The 14,658-nt window shown below is 34.7% G+C and overlaps 3 protein-coding genes across 5 annotated transcripts; all 3 read left to right on the top strand.

Moving 5' to 3' along the window:
- Positions 1-122: 122 nt before the first annotated feature.
- Positions 123-4,820, top strand: RVE8 (Homeodomain-like superfamily protein). 2 transcript variants are annotated; one of them, XR_015813980.1, is made up of 9 exons: positions 123-454; positions 1,858-1,915; positions 2,003-2,126; positions 2,240-2,398; positions 2,509-2,634; positions 2,735-2,844; positions 3,481-3,540; positions 4,117-4,275; positions 4,404-4,820. XR_015813980.1 is itself a non-coding variant. In XM_022035876.2 (9 exons), exons 1-8 carry the CDS (start codon positions 258-260, stop codon positions 4,256-4,258), a joined length of 912 nt encoding a protein of 303 aa, XP_021891568.1. In that variant the 5' UTR covers positions 125-257; the 3' UTR covers positions 4,259-4,275; positions 4,404-4,820. The 2 variants fall into 2 exon arrangements, 1 of the variants encoding a protein (XP_021891568.1); XM_022035876.2 differs by having other exon boundaries at positions 125-454; positions 4,181-4,275.
- Positions 4,821-6,142: 1,322 nt separating this feature from the next.
- On the top strand, positions 6,143-8,372 carry LOC110809904 (large ribosomal subunit protein uL4-like). The gene is made up of 2 exons (XM_022035881.2): positions 6,143-7,323; positions 8,051-8,372. The coding sequence occupies exons 1-2, from the start codon at positions 6,217-6,219 to the stop codon at positions 8,162-8,164; spliced, it is 1,221 nt and encodes a 406-aa protein (XP_021891573.1). The 5' UTR covers positions 6,143-6,216; the 3' UTR covers positions 8,165-8,372.
- Positions 8,373-11,135: 2,763 nt separating this feature from the next.
- Positions 11,136-14,631, top strand: LOC110809852 (APETALA2-like protein 3). 2 transcript variants are annotated; one of them, XM_022035806.2, is made up of 10 exons: positions 11,136-12,235; positions 12,335-12,360; positions 12,475-12,505; positions 12,608-12,695; positions 12,805-12,950; positions 13,161-13,205; positions 13,311-13,414; positions 13,537-13,664; positions 13,767-13,889; positions 14,202-14,631. In XM_022035806.2, the coding sequence occupies exons 1-10, from the start codon at positions 11,706-11,708 to the stop codon at positions 14,460-14,462; spliced, it is 1,482 nt and encodes a 493-aa protein (XP_021891498.1). In that variant the 5' UTR covers positions 11,136-11,705; the 3' UTR covers positions 14,463-14,631. The 2 variants fall into 2 exon arrangements, with proteins under 2 accessions (XP_021891498.1, XP_021891499.1); XM_022035807.2 differs by having other exon boundaries at positions 11,137-12,235; positions 13,767-13,880.
- The last annotated feature ends 27 nt before the right edge of the window (positions 14,632-14,658 follow it).

The raw sequence follows: 14,658 nt of genomic DNA on the forward strand, positions 1-14,658 counted from the left end.
TTGAGTTTATAAATTTTAAATAAGATATAAATTTAAAAAAAAAAAAAAAAAAAAAGATCCAAGGAGAGAGTAGGCCTAATTGGTGCCTAGTTGTGCCCCATGGAACGGTTGCGGATCTGTTAGACACTAACACGTGGTCGACGATCTCCACTCGTCAGGAACCAGACATTTATTGTGGTGGTGGGCGAGTCACCCCCTGCCGACCATTGGTGGAAAACAGGACTTTCCCTCGGGAATTCTTCTCCCACCACAGAACTATGAATTCCTCATCATCACCGAATCCTCCACCTGCTTCACAACCTCCTCCGTCCATGTCGTCAACGCCGTCCACTTCTTCATCATCGACACCTACCGATGCCTCTGGCAAGAAGGTAAGGAAACCCTACACCATCACCAAGTCTCGTGAGAGCTGGACCGAAGAGGAGCACGACAAGTTCCTCGAAGCTCTTCAACTGTACCGTACCTTCTCTCTCTCTCTCTTCCTTTTTGTTTTAATATCATTTTTCCCATCGTTTGTTACTCTGCTAGTTTGTTGTACTTAGTGATGATCAGCGCATTCTTTTTCGTGGTTTGGGGGTTTTTTTGGTGTCGGCATGAAGTTCATTCAGTATTTTGCTGTTAATTATTCAAGAAATGCTGGAGATCATAAAGTTTCTGAAACGCAATTTGTTTAGGAATGATCGGACTGAAAAAACATAATGCCTGTAATTGTTGAATGTGAACAAAGATAGAAAATCTTTCAATCAATTATTTAATAGTTTCATATTAAAAGTTTTGTAGGATATCGAAATAACTTATAAGTTTGTCATATTTTGACTTGAGTCAAACATCTTTTGTTAGGTTTCTGATAAAATTGACTATGCCGTCCATTCGGGACAAATCGTTATTGAAAGGTTAAGGATATGAAAGTAGATGTGTTTAGACTACTGCCTTCTTCATATTTAGAAATTTGTGTCTCAGTAGAGAGTTTTTAACCTTGTTTTGACTGAAGTTAGCAAAAAATTCCCTTTAGGAGGGACTGTTTTGTGTTTCTCCTGCAGATTGTATTGTCGATAATTAATGATCTTCGAATTTTTTTTAAATTCAAATTAGCCTAACAGCTTTTTGGTTTCAATGGCTTGAAACCGAGGATAAGAAGTCACATATGTGGGATGGTGCCACCTACCAACGTGGGAGGAGTCACTGTTATTAGCATATAAATTCATGAGTTGTATTTTTAAAATTTAATTCTATTAACTAATAAAAAGATCTAAATTATATGGGTCAATTATAATATGCCATGATACATAAGTGAATTGTTGAATTTGATAGTAAACTCCATGATTTGATTCAAAAGTTCTATGATTCACTCCATTTTAGTTCCAATTAAATTAATCAAATATGTAGATGCTTATTTATAACTTATAATACCTCCACAAATTGCTTTTTGAACAAATATTTTCTTAACTGTTTATAATATTAATATAAATTTCTTGAATTGTTTTATTTCCTTTATTCTTTTAAATATATATACATGACAATAAATTTTAATCACTGAATTATGTTTTGAATTTTACTATTCAATTGACAATTCTCAACTTAAGAAAAAAAAAACTAATTTTTTTGTTGGCAATTTGAATATCAATCTAACAACTGCCGAAGTAGCTTTCTATATTAGCCATGTGTTGTCTTTCTTAATCATTTTTTTTGTTAATCCTTCCAAATAGTACTCTGAGGCTTTGTATCAGAGAAGAGTTAGTTTGAAATGATTGCTAAAAGTGTAATTTAACGGGAAGTGGGGAATTTTTACCTTTTTATGTGTCATATTTGGAACTATATCCTAAGCTTGACATTTGGGTGTTTTTCCTCTTTGATCAGGTTCGATCGAGACTGGAAAAAGATTGAAGATTTTGTGGGTTCAAAGACAGTGATCCAGGTTAGAAGGCAATACTCCAGATTGGTTGGTTACCTTTTCTGTTTCTTGTTTCTCGCTCATTCTTCCCTTAAATCTTTGCCTTTGCAGATCAGGAGTCATGCCCAAAAATATTTCTTGAAGGTCCAGAAAAATGGGACAATCGCCCATGTTCCTCCTCCTCGCCCCAAGCGCAAAGCTGCCCATCCTTACCCTCAAAAGGCACCGAAAAATGGTTTGGCTATCTTACACCGAAAATGGTTTGGCTATCTCACAAATAAAATAATTCATTTAATTGAATAAATTGCCTGTCAATGCCAACAATCTGACCTCCTATCTAATTATCAGTTCTAATGCCTCTGCAAGCATCCATGGCCTATCCTTCTTCACTTAACACTGTTTCACCCGGATATGCTTCATGGGATGAAGCTTCCTTGATTATACATACAGCCTCAAGCAAAATCATGCCACTGCAGGATGAATTTACCAATATTCGTGGAGCCGAAGGTGTGCATACTTCTTTATGTGTTATGTGGATGTGTTTTGTTATCCGTAGAGTAGCTTTACTGAAAGGAACTTTCCAGCATTTCTTATGGCATATAACATTACTGATTCAGCTGATATTGGATCAAAGGGTGTAGCAAGAATTGGTAACACCGGTATTACTGGTTTTGGAAGCACAAGTAGATTGATATCTGGTTCTGAGATGCCAAAGCAGGGGAAACAAACTCCCATTCTCCATGGTGATCATCTGGATTACAGTGGATTTTTGTCCATTGCCTGAAGTGTTTCTATGTGCTCTAGTGAAAAGGTGAGCTCTCTAACTTTACCTTGTTTTTGTAGGTCTACCAGATTTTGCGGAAGTGTATAGCTTCATCGGGAGCGTCTTTGATCCAGACACCAAAGGTCATGTGCAAAAACTGAAGGAAATGGATCCTATAAATTTTGAAACTGTGAGTTAAAATACACTTAACCTGATGGCACTTTAGATGGTCTCTACTCTAAACATTCGGATTAATGGTGCCAATTGACATACTATGAGTTTGGTTCTCATACATTTCTAGATCAATTACATATTACTTAAACAATGACAAATAAGTCTTCTCAGAAGATGGGAAAAAAAAAAGCACAAAACAAAATGAAGCAATAGCACAGACAGTAGTTTATGGAGGATAAGCCTTCCCAAATTGGCTGACATAAACACATTGTAGTACCTAAATATCACAAGCCTCGTACACGAGCTTGTGACTTCGTTTTGTGCAACATGTGATTCAATGTGGCTTGTTTAATTCCTTATCAAATCAAGATGTATGTAAGTGAACTTAAATGAATAAATAAATAATTCATGGCTTGATCATTTAGTACTTGTGATAATTTCATGTCTCTGAATTTCCAGATGGCATGATGTACTTTTCTAATATCTGACTACATTTCAATGATTATATTTAGTCATAACTTGACCTAACAACACAATTTATTCAAAAAAAAAATTTTGTGTTCATGTCATAGGTGCTGCTTAAAACTTCCCTCATTTTAAGTTCTCAAAAGTTATTGTATATAATTGCAATTTTTTTGTAACCTGTGTGCAGGTTTTGTTATTGATGAGGAATATGACCCTTAACCTGTGTAATCCCGATTTTGAGCCAATTGTAAGTATCTTATTTTTCAATAATTTGTTTCAATTTTTAGTTGCAAAAGATGTGTGCACTTGTTGCGAGGAACAGTTTTCAACTGAAGCATGTATTTGTATTTCCATCCTCATTTTCTTTTTCCAAGTTCAATTGCAAAATTATATGAATCTGATATCATTAAGTTTTTTGACATTTGCTTTGGTCTTCAAGAAAAACAAGATCTTTTCTAACTATCCATAAGAATTCTGGTAGCTACTTCTAATTTGAACCATCCACATTCTTGAAAAGAATAAAATCTCTAAGGAAGTTTCACATTCCAAAGGTTAAAGAATACATTTTATAAAAATAGAATTTGCTAGGAAACTTTCTTTTTTATTATTTGAAAATAACTTAATTTCTAGGACACAATAACTACTGCGGGTAAAAGAGAAAAGAGAAAAGATCAACACCAGATAAATATAATGATTATTGGATTCTTTTTTTACCTCTAGAATGCTTTCATAGTTTGTTTCATTTTTCATGATTTAAGACTGGAGAATGACAATGTAAGATTACTCTAGTTAACATCTTTGATCTTGGTTGGTCATTGCCCAGGTTCATATATATTTCCAGTGATGTTTCTCTAACCTAAGCTAGGTGATCTTCTTGGTTTGTTCAGAGGAAGGTCCTCTCATCATATGATGTTAATACAAAAACAGTGGGAATGGGTGTCGGGACAAATGATGTATCATGTTGAGCTTGAATTACTGACAAGTATGTTTTTCTTTTATATTTCTCTTTCCCCTTTTTCCTTCACTCTGTCTAAGATCTCTGGTCATAGTCGTAGTAAGCCTTCGATATTCAATCCATGAACTGAGAGTAACTAATGATTCTTTGCACAGAATGGCAGGAAAGTCGGAAGTTGGGGACATCCAGTCGTAGCCATGAAGAGAGATGTAAGGGAGTTCTTGAAGGTTTTCAACTAATATTATGGTCTGTTTTGATATCCAGATCTAATGACCTCAGTTAGAAATGATTACAATCACTCAAAACGAGAAATTTGTGAATAGTTTTATGAAGTCTATTTTAATGGAGGTTCCACTGTTGTTTTTGAGATATACCCAAAAATATCTAATTGCGCATTGTGCTACCTGGGCAATGTAACCATGAGAGTTTGAATAAACCATTGCAAGTGATATACTTCTGGCTTGTGCGTGTAATTACTTGTCTTGTGCCCAAATTTTGTACTGTTGTATGAGTAGTATAACATTATTTGTTATTATTTTTAATCAAAAGACAACATTGTTTGCAAGCCATCATATGAAGAGTTGCTTATTTTCCTGCTTAAACTAAGATGATTCTAATAGCTCATTGAAATGTATTGTCATCTATCTCAATTTGATATAGGTTTTGTAGTGTGGGCATGGTTGTTTATTTTTAAAGAAAAATGGTAACAATTTTAATGTCATTTAGTCAAACTGTAATGTAAATTTTTTTTTTTAATCGAAAGACTCGTTACGAGAACATATGCAGATGTCCTGCATTTTAAATACAACATTAAAAATTAAACAAATCAATTAGAAAAGAAAAATTAATAGGGTTGTCAAGTATTTTAGTTTTCTTTGATAAGACGAAGAAAGAAATAAGTAGAAATTTAAGAATATAATTGAATTTTTTTTTTTTTATCTATCTTTTGTTTAATTTTAATGACTTATTATATGAGAATTCAATATTCTCTCAAGTAAGAACCCGATCAAACTTGTATTTAAATTTATTAAATTTTAATTTTTATTAAAAATAGATTTTATTTTATATGATAACTGTAAGTATATTTTTAAAACGCAATAATTAAAATTAAAAGCTTTCTTAAAATATGATCTATGCAAAAGTGTACATGGAGAAAAAGGATGGAGGAGGAGAACGTATGAAATTACGAAACATAAAGGGCATGATTTATTCTGAGTTTTTTCTTTCGCGATTTATAAAACTAAAAGTAAAGACTAAGTATAAAAAATCAAAATTGATAGAGAAAGGAAAAGTTTCCTTTGAACTCCAAGTGAATAAGCTCCTTAAGTACCATATGGGGTTAATGATGTCCTCCACTTAAATTTTTTTATTTTTTTTAAGAGTATGATATTAAACTAAAAAGATAAAGCTAAACACTTAAATAAATTAAAAATTAAGAACTAAGCATCTCAATCTTCGATCCAATACAAAAGAAAACTCATGGTAGATTAAAATTAAACTATTAATCAAAGACATTAAAATAGAAGAACGTAGCTTAATTATACAAAAAAAAATTCCTAATCATTTCACTATTTGTTTTTTTAATTTGGTTACTTATTTTTTTATTGTAGTTAAGTTTTAATAAGTGTAGTTTATTTAATAATTTCTTTTACAATATGATTGGTACATATCAATTAAGTTACAAATAAATTTATTTTAAGATATGAGTTAATTTAACTTGAAAAAGATGCTATTAGAAAAAAAAAAAAAAAAAAATGTTAAAATTTAGGGACTGTTTTGTAATAATTTTAAATGTTGGGACAAAATTGAACAATATCTAAAATTGAAGATCATGTTTGCAATTTAAGAAAAAAGAAATAAAACCCTAATCCCTACTCCCTCGGTTTATTATTTTTTTTTTCCGACTAAACCCTAGGTATATATTTACTTTCGCAGCATTTCTTCATCTGCAAAACCAGGAAGAAGAAAATGGCCGCCGCAGCATCCCGACCTCTCGTCACCGTCCAGCCCCTGGAGGGGGACATGGCTACTGATTCAGCTGCCACTGTAACCCTTCCCGATGTCATGAAAGCCTCAATCCGCCCAGATATCGTGAACTTCGTTCACGCCAATATCTCAAAGAATAGCCGCCAGCCATATGCGGTGTCGAAGCGTGCCGGTCACCAGACTTCGGCCGAGTCCTGGGGTACTGGTCGCGCCGTTTCCCGTATCCCCCGTGTTCCCGGTGGCGGTACACACCGCGCGGGCCAGGGTGCATTCGGGAACATGTGCCGTGGTGGGCGTATGTTCGCTCCGACGAAGATCTGGCGCCGCTGGCACCGGAAAATCAATGTGAATCAGAAGAGGTACGCAGTTGTTTCGGCCATCGCCGCCTCTGCTATCTCCTCCTTGGTGATGGCTCGTGGCCATCGCATTGAATCTGTGCCGGAAATGCCACTGGTTATTAGTGACTCAGCGGAGGGGGTTGAGAAGACTTCGGCGGCTATCAAGGTGTTGAAGCAGATTGGTGCGTATCCTGATGCGGAGAAGGCGAAGGACAGCCACGCCATTCGTCCTGGAAAAGGTAAGATGAGGAACCGTCGTTATATCTCGCGCAAGGGTCCACTGATCGTGTATGGTACTGAAGGTGCCAAGCTGGTGAAAGCGTTCAGGAATATTCCGGGTGTGGAGGTGGCGAATGTGAAGAGATTGAATCTACTGAAGTTGGCTCCTGGTGGGCACTTGGGAAGGTTCGTGATCTGGACGAAATCTGCTTTTGAGATGCTGGATTCTATTTATGGTACCTTCGAGAAGCCATCGGAGAGCAAGAAGGGTTACGTGCTGCCACGTTCTAAGATGGTGAATGCAGACTTGTCCAGAATCATCAACTCGGACGAGGTGCAGTCAGTCGTCAAGCCGATCAAGAAGGAGGTGAAGAGGGCGCAGATGAAGAAGAACCCACTGAAGAACCTCAATGTGATGCTCAAACTCAACCCTTACGCCAAGACAGCGAGGAGGATGGCTCTTTTGGCCGAGGCCCAGCGCGTCAAGTCTAAGAAGGATAAGCTGGAGAAGAAGAGGAAACCTGTTACAAAGGTATCTCGCTTTACTTTGAGCTGTCGTCTTTTCATTTCTTTTATAACTTTGCACACTGGGAATTCTATATGTCTGGAATACGTTGTAATTCGTCATTATTATATTACTTTGGATGTTAAAGTTTGGTCTCGCTTCTTGAAATTGTTTGTCTCTTGATTTAGTTCTGCTTGTTGCTAATCCAATTTCTTTAGTTTAGTGGTCGAATGATTTATGCTTCTGTATTTGATGAACATAACATGAAGAAGTTTCAGTTTCTAGCTTGAAAGGATTTCATTTGAATTATTATATCTGTATGTATAGCTGTAAGTATTCTTTCTAGTGGAGTAGCAGCTCCTATTTGCAAGAATAACTTGTATGTAATTCAATTTATTATTTTCATTTGAGGGTTGAAGTATATTATATCTGTTTGTTATACTAATGTACGGATGGTTTTACCCTGTTTTGGTACTGATGATTGCATGCCTTAACATTATCTCTAATGAAAACAAAAAGAATCTTGCTTTACTTTGAAAACATATCTTAAAGTATGGTTTCACTTTTAGTTTGTATTTGTTTCGGTTAAATAGTGATTTAGTTTGCATGTATAACTTGTAACTGTAAACATATTATTGCGGTCGAGTCATGGAGTCTTTTAACTTGTTTGGCTCAATTGTATGCCTGTTAACAAATGGTGTAGGTTAATATGTTTGTTCATGTAAATTTATTTATGTTTTTCTGTTTCTTTCAGGAGGAAGCAGCTGCAATCAAGGCTGCTGGAAAGAATTGGTTCAAAACTATGATAAGCGACAGTGATTACACTGAGTTTGAAAATTTCTCCAAATGGTTGGGTGTCTCTCAGTAATTTTCTTGGTTTATTTTGGGGTGTTCATGAATGTAAGGAGTCAGAAAGTTCCATGCTTGTTTCTTCTGTCTCATTTTTGATTTTGCAGCTTAGATTTTTGGTGACATTATTAAATTACATGTATGTGATAAGAGATATCACATTCCAACTTACTTGATGGGAATCCAGGGGTCTTGACTTTAAACAAATTTAGCAGCTTATTATTTTAGTTCGAAGTTGCCAGCTCTCGCATTCTGAAAGTTGTATTTTTGCATATCGAAGAGTTTTTCGTTGATTGCAGAAGGTTGAGCAGGGATTATAGTTTAGATGGAGGATCTTGTTTTGATCTTAGGGATCCATCAGGTGATAATTTTCATGTTTCATTTAAATCTAAATATGTCTTTGGTTATAAAATAGTTCTTGAGTTTTTCAAATTTAACATAAGTTTTTAAATGAAGGAAAAATGAAAGTTGTAATTATTATCTTCTTCAATCTCTTCCGCTAAAAACCATTCTGGTATAAAAACCACACAACAAAAATTTGGAGCCATCGAAGTCATTCTTTTCTCGCAATTTTTCAAAATTTCATCTCCAAGAAGTCTCTGTCTTTTCCTTCGGCGCATTCTCAGAGGCTTCGGTCGAACATCCTTCGTCCCTCAGACATGAACTCACCACAACCATCGGTTAAACATTTTTCCAATTTTTGCATCGCAGTTCTTCTTGAGACATTCCAGTTGATGGTTTAGTGGAGTTGGAATCGAAGGGAAATTAAACTTTAATTAACTCTGATTAATTAACAGCTAATGGGTTAAAAATAATAATTAATTAAAAGATACTAAAATTAAAATTACAATAATAATAAAATATTAATTATTAAAAAAATTAAAGAGCTTTAATTAATAAGGTAGGTGGGTCGACGTGTACGGATAGTCCCCGCTCAAACCTACGACGTAGCACCCAATTTTGCACATTTTTTAATACAAGAAAAACTTTATTTATCCATCTATGATCTTCATCGCATTTATATATTGTGTGTGTGTGTGTGTGTATATATATATATTATATATGTCCCATCATTGCTTCCTCTTTTCATGCAATGCTTTTAATATAATTATTAAAAAAATTATATTATACAACCAACTCACTTTAATTGATTAGAAAACTAATAATATATTATATTATATACTATGATATATATATATATATGGAGAAACAACAATATATATAAATAACAATGGACAAAAATTTATAAAATTTTTCATGAGACTTGTGGGTTATTAACAAAATTTTGCTAAATGGTTATTTTACTATCACCAACTACAAAGCTATATAAATTTGATCATAGCATTTGAAACACAATTATTATTATTTTTTTAAATGTGGGAGGGAGAGAGAGAGATTCTTAGTTTTTAATTTGATTTAGATAATTCTTATACTTGATCACGAGTTCAAAAAGTAAGTAAGTCATTCCTAATGAAGGGTCTTCCAATAACGTTATTGTTGAAAAAATAAATTTCTAATATGTTTACAGTCACACAAAATAAAAAATAAGATAAGAAAACACACAATGTTTAACATAGTTCGATAAGTATATTTACTTTCATGAGTAAAACTAAAAATAAATTTCTGTTATGATAAAAATTGAGAGTACATTACTGATGGAATTGTAAAATCTTATATAGACAAAATACTAAAAGTTTTTTTTCTTAAATAGTATAAAATATACACAAAACATTCTCATAATCAAGTCACATTAACAAATTTTATATTAGCTTGAATTACTTCTATCGACATATACTAGCTTGAATTATCTCTATTGACATCAAAAATAATTATCTCATTATGTTGTCTTGCCAACATGCCATTACAAGGACACTATTAAGTATTGCATACTTTAATTAAGTATTGGCAATACCTAAATTTGCTAAACGGAATCGCTCTGGTCATCATATCTATAGGATCCTCGTGTGTATACTCCTTCTGTATAACTTTAATACCCTATGATATAATGTCTCAAATGAATTGATATTTGTTATCAAGTTCTTCACTATACCCTAAACCAATTTATCTACGTCTAAATTACTTTGTTTCTACAAATCGATTATCCATGTAACTGATAATACTGTGTAACTAGATTTTTATATCTCTTTAGTGGTTTAATCATTCTTCTCTCTCTGTTTATTGTAATGTTATATGGTTGTTGATTAGATACATTATCATCTTCTTGATTAAGAATTTACGCCTCATTCTCTAGATTATTGAATTGAACTACTAGACTATCAACCTTTATATCTACTCGTTCTTTGACAACGTAATCTGATTGTATTACTGCTTTCTCATTCTAACTGTTTAGTGAAACAAATTCATTAAATGTCATATCTCTACTAATAACTAATCCTAGGGACTTTGGATTACTATATTATAACTTATAACATTTTCACTCTATATGTATATATGTTATTATCTTTTTAAGTAAAAATGTTAGATTGAGTTTTTTTTACCTCGTGTTTAGCTACCATAACAAGGAATCTAACTGTTACAAGATGTTTCTTTCCCCACTTGAGTACATCATAATTTGTTGGAATAAAACTCAATTTCATTATTATAACTACACCAATATACATTAATAAATTAAACTTTTGATCTCGTTCGAATATTATAAATCAGTTATTATCAGTTCATAATACACTTAAAAAATAATAAATTTTATATTGTTAGTGAAGTTCAAATTCATAACTTTTCAAATAAAGTATTCATTAAATAATCGTATCCAATGGTGTTGGTTATCTTGTTGTTAGTGTGCAAATATCATCTAGAAATCTTCTTTAAAAAATAGTAGTAATGGAGTTTATGCTTTAAATTCTATGTGAAATTTGTGATAGAATATTATCTTTTATAATCATTTTCAACAGTATTTTTTATTGCAAAAATCAGAATAAAATGAAATACAGAAATGAGTTCCTTTTTTTAATGAAGGATTGAGTTTATTACAAACAGAATGGTGGTGAAAGCTGGAAAAAATCTGTCAGGCAAAATGGAGGTTCATGAGTTACACCAAGAACGCAGGCTTTTACAATAAAAACAGCTTCTACACCTTCAGTCCAAACCCACCATCTTCCTTTCTCAGTCAATGACACTCTGCTTCTTACGATCATCATCTTCCTCTCCATTACCCCTTTTATCTTTTGTCTCTCTGTCTCTGTCTGCTTATTATGCCATTCAATTTTCTCCACCTAAACCCTAAATCCATTCAAAAGAAAAAGAAAATCACGGGTTGGGTAGTAGCTCTCAAAAATTAAGTTGATTGAAAAAGTTTTTTGAGAAATGATCTAAAATGGTAACAATTTAGCAGCTACTTGTTCCTTCAAACGTCCCATCCTTTCTTTTACAAAGGGTCCCTTCTTCTTCTTCTTCCCAAAATACCCACACACGCTCTTTTCTTCTTCCTTGTTCGTTGCTCCATTGCCAAGCACCATCATCAACAAGACAACACCACAAACAACAAGACTCTTTCTTCTTGCTTCTCTTCTCTTCGATTACACTTTTTCTCCTTTTCCTCTACGATGCTGGATCTTAATCTGGGGACTGCCTCCAGCTCCGATTCAGTTGACGTGTTCAGTGATAAGCTTCTGCAACTTTCTCCCGCCACCCAAATGGAGAGTTCCGGTAGCTTCAACTCTTCTATTGTCAATGCCGAGGCAACCGGAGACGATGACTCCTGCTCCAACACCCACCCTCTAGTTTACTCCTTCGATATCTTAAAAACCAACGATGAATACCAGGATTCCACGACGAGAAACAAGAAAACAGTGAGAGTTCACGCACATGAAGCTGATGATACTCACGATCGGACGATCCAGTTTTTCCCAGTGAGTGGAATCGGTGCTAGCGGAACTAGTTCATTGTCTTCAAACACGCGGCAATTGCTGGATCTCGGTTGCAGGGTGGTGGAATACGGTATACCGTTGGAGCAGGGGATTGCAACCCAGCAGCAACCAGCGAAGAAGAGCAGGCGTGGGCCAAGGTCAAGGAGCTCACAGTATCGTGGAGTCACGTTTTATCGGCGGACTGGGAGATGGGAATCGCATATTTGGTTAGTAAAATCCATGACACGTTTGATCACCGTGATTCTTTGATTACTTTCCTTTTGAGGAGTTAATTAGTATTGGTTCTGATGGGTGCTTGGTTTCAGGGATTGTGGAAAACAAGTATATTTAGGTGAGTAGATTAAGCTTGTGATTAGCTCTGGGTTGATCTCAAAATCTTTTAGGACTTGGATTTTCTGATTGGTTTGTCAAAATCCTATAATTTTGTTAATCTGCCATGCTTCAGGTGGCTTTGACACTGCTCATGCTGCAGCAAGGTACTAATACTAGTAAATATATGGAAGAAGTTCATGGAGTTTTTGGTTTTTTGTTTCTTTTTTTCCTCCTGTTTTGGGTTCTTATGTAGTTTATTATGTCAGGGCATATGATAAAGCAGCTATAAAATTTCGTGGGGTTGATGCCGATATTAATTTTAATGTTAGTGATTATACTGAAGACATTAAGCAGGTAGGTCCACTTGATGATTTTAGAATTACCATCAATGTAATTTGGTTCAGTTTATTGATTCTGTTTTGCCTCTCTTTATGGTTGTGATGCTTTTATGTCTTTCGTGCAGATGCATAATTTTACGAAGGAAGAATTTGTGCATATCCTGCGTCGCCAGAGTACTGGATTTTCGAGAGGAAGCTCCAAATATAGAGGAGTGACACTGCACAAATGCGGGCGATGGGAAGCTCGTATGGGACAATTTCCAGGCAAAAAGTGAGAAACTCTTTCCGTAATCAATTTTTGTTTTGGCCAATTCTTCTGTTTCAAACGCAGATTTAATTGAATTTCTCTGTTCTAATTTTCTTAAGATGTGAGTTTATATATATTGGTTTGAATTTCAGAAACTAAATGAAATTTTGAATTAGTTATGAAAATAAGTGGGACATTGGTTTTTATTGGATTGTATGCATTGCTTACATGCAGGTATGTATATCTTGGACTATTCGATAGCGAGATAGACGCTGCAAGGTTCTAATAATCATGAATTCCTTCATTCTTTATGTCTAAAATGTCTAAATTTCACACCTATCGACTTCCATTTCAATTATGTGTTGTTATTCTTTGGAAACTCAGGGCTTATGACAAGGCTGCCATTAAGTGCAACGGGAAAGAAGCTGTGACGAACTTTGAGCCAAGCTCGTATGATGGAGAGATAATATTAGAAGCTGAAAATGAAGGTACAAATTGCTGTCTCGTTTGATCTAATGTTGGCTTTTTTTTTGTTTTGGGTGTCAAGCAAAGAACTCCCTACTTCTTTTGTGGATCACTATAGTTTGAGTTGTTAGCATTTATTTTGCAGATGGAAATCAGACTCTTGACCTGAATTTGGGAATTGCTTCGAGCACTGCACAAAAAGAGAGTAACGACATGAATGATTTCTGTTTCCAGAGCAGTCGCAATAGTATGCATAATGACAGGAGAGCCAGGGTAAAATGGAGATCATCTGTTGCAATTTCCTTTGTTTCTGGAATTACGTAAAGCTTTAGATTTTAAACTTAATCCTTAGAAACCCTTCCTGTTTTCGTGCAGATTGAAAACTCGGTGATAGTATCAGGAAAGTTGCAACCACCACATGGCCCTGCAACGGTATCTGATCACCCTCCAAACTGGGGAGGTCCAAACAGTTTCTTTCCCAACAATAAGGTCATTTCTGTATGTAGTTCAACTAGTATGATTGATGTTTTCAATTCAGCATTATAAGCTCTTAATTCATCATGCACATAAATTCCATTTTGAATTATCTGGGACCTAGTAAATTCTCCTCTTCTCCAAACCACGACTTTGATTGAAGGAGAAAACTAGATCATCTTAGGTCTCTGTGAGATCACGAAGTGCTTACTGCGCATCTCAGACATCTTTGACCTTGTAGTAGAAACTACCACAAAAACTAGGCCTGGCAGAAGCCATGAATGTGAAATTACAGAAAGAATATATATATATTCATGTTTGTGTTGTATATTACAGGAAAGAGCAATGGAGAAGAGAATGGTACCAAATTGGACATGGCAACTCGAAACTCGGTGTTTGGGATCAAATCCAGTGCCACTCTTCTCTGCTGCAGCATCATCAGGATTCTTATCTTCAAAAAGTATAACACCACCAACTGCTGCTAATCAAGTTTATCATCCGAATGCAACAACGATGACGGTCTACCGCAAACACCCAGTAAATCTTCCGGCAAATACTACCAACCCTAATGTGTCCTTCTACTACTGCAGTAGCTGAGAGGTAGAGAACGTCTTGTAAAGCCTTTTCTAAACCTGTCCATGGGTGGTAATGGCACGAGTAGAATTGCTTGCTTTCCTTTTGGTTGCCTTTCAATCGAGTGAAGAAGAGAAAAGGCTGTTAGAGATTTAAGTGAAAATCAATTTACAAAATGCTATTTTTAATTTAACTTCGGTTTTCTGAGTAGAATTTCTAT

Source organism: Carica papaya, chromosome 8 (genome assembly GCF_054855325.1).
Source record: "Carica papaya isolate Zhongbai chromosome 8, ASM5485532v1, whole genome shotgun sequence".
NCBI classification, from domain to species: Eukaryota; Viridiplantae; Streptophyta; class Magnoliopsida; order Brassicales; family Caricaceae; genus Carica; species Carica papaya.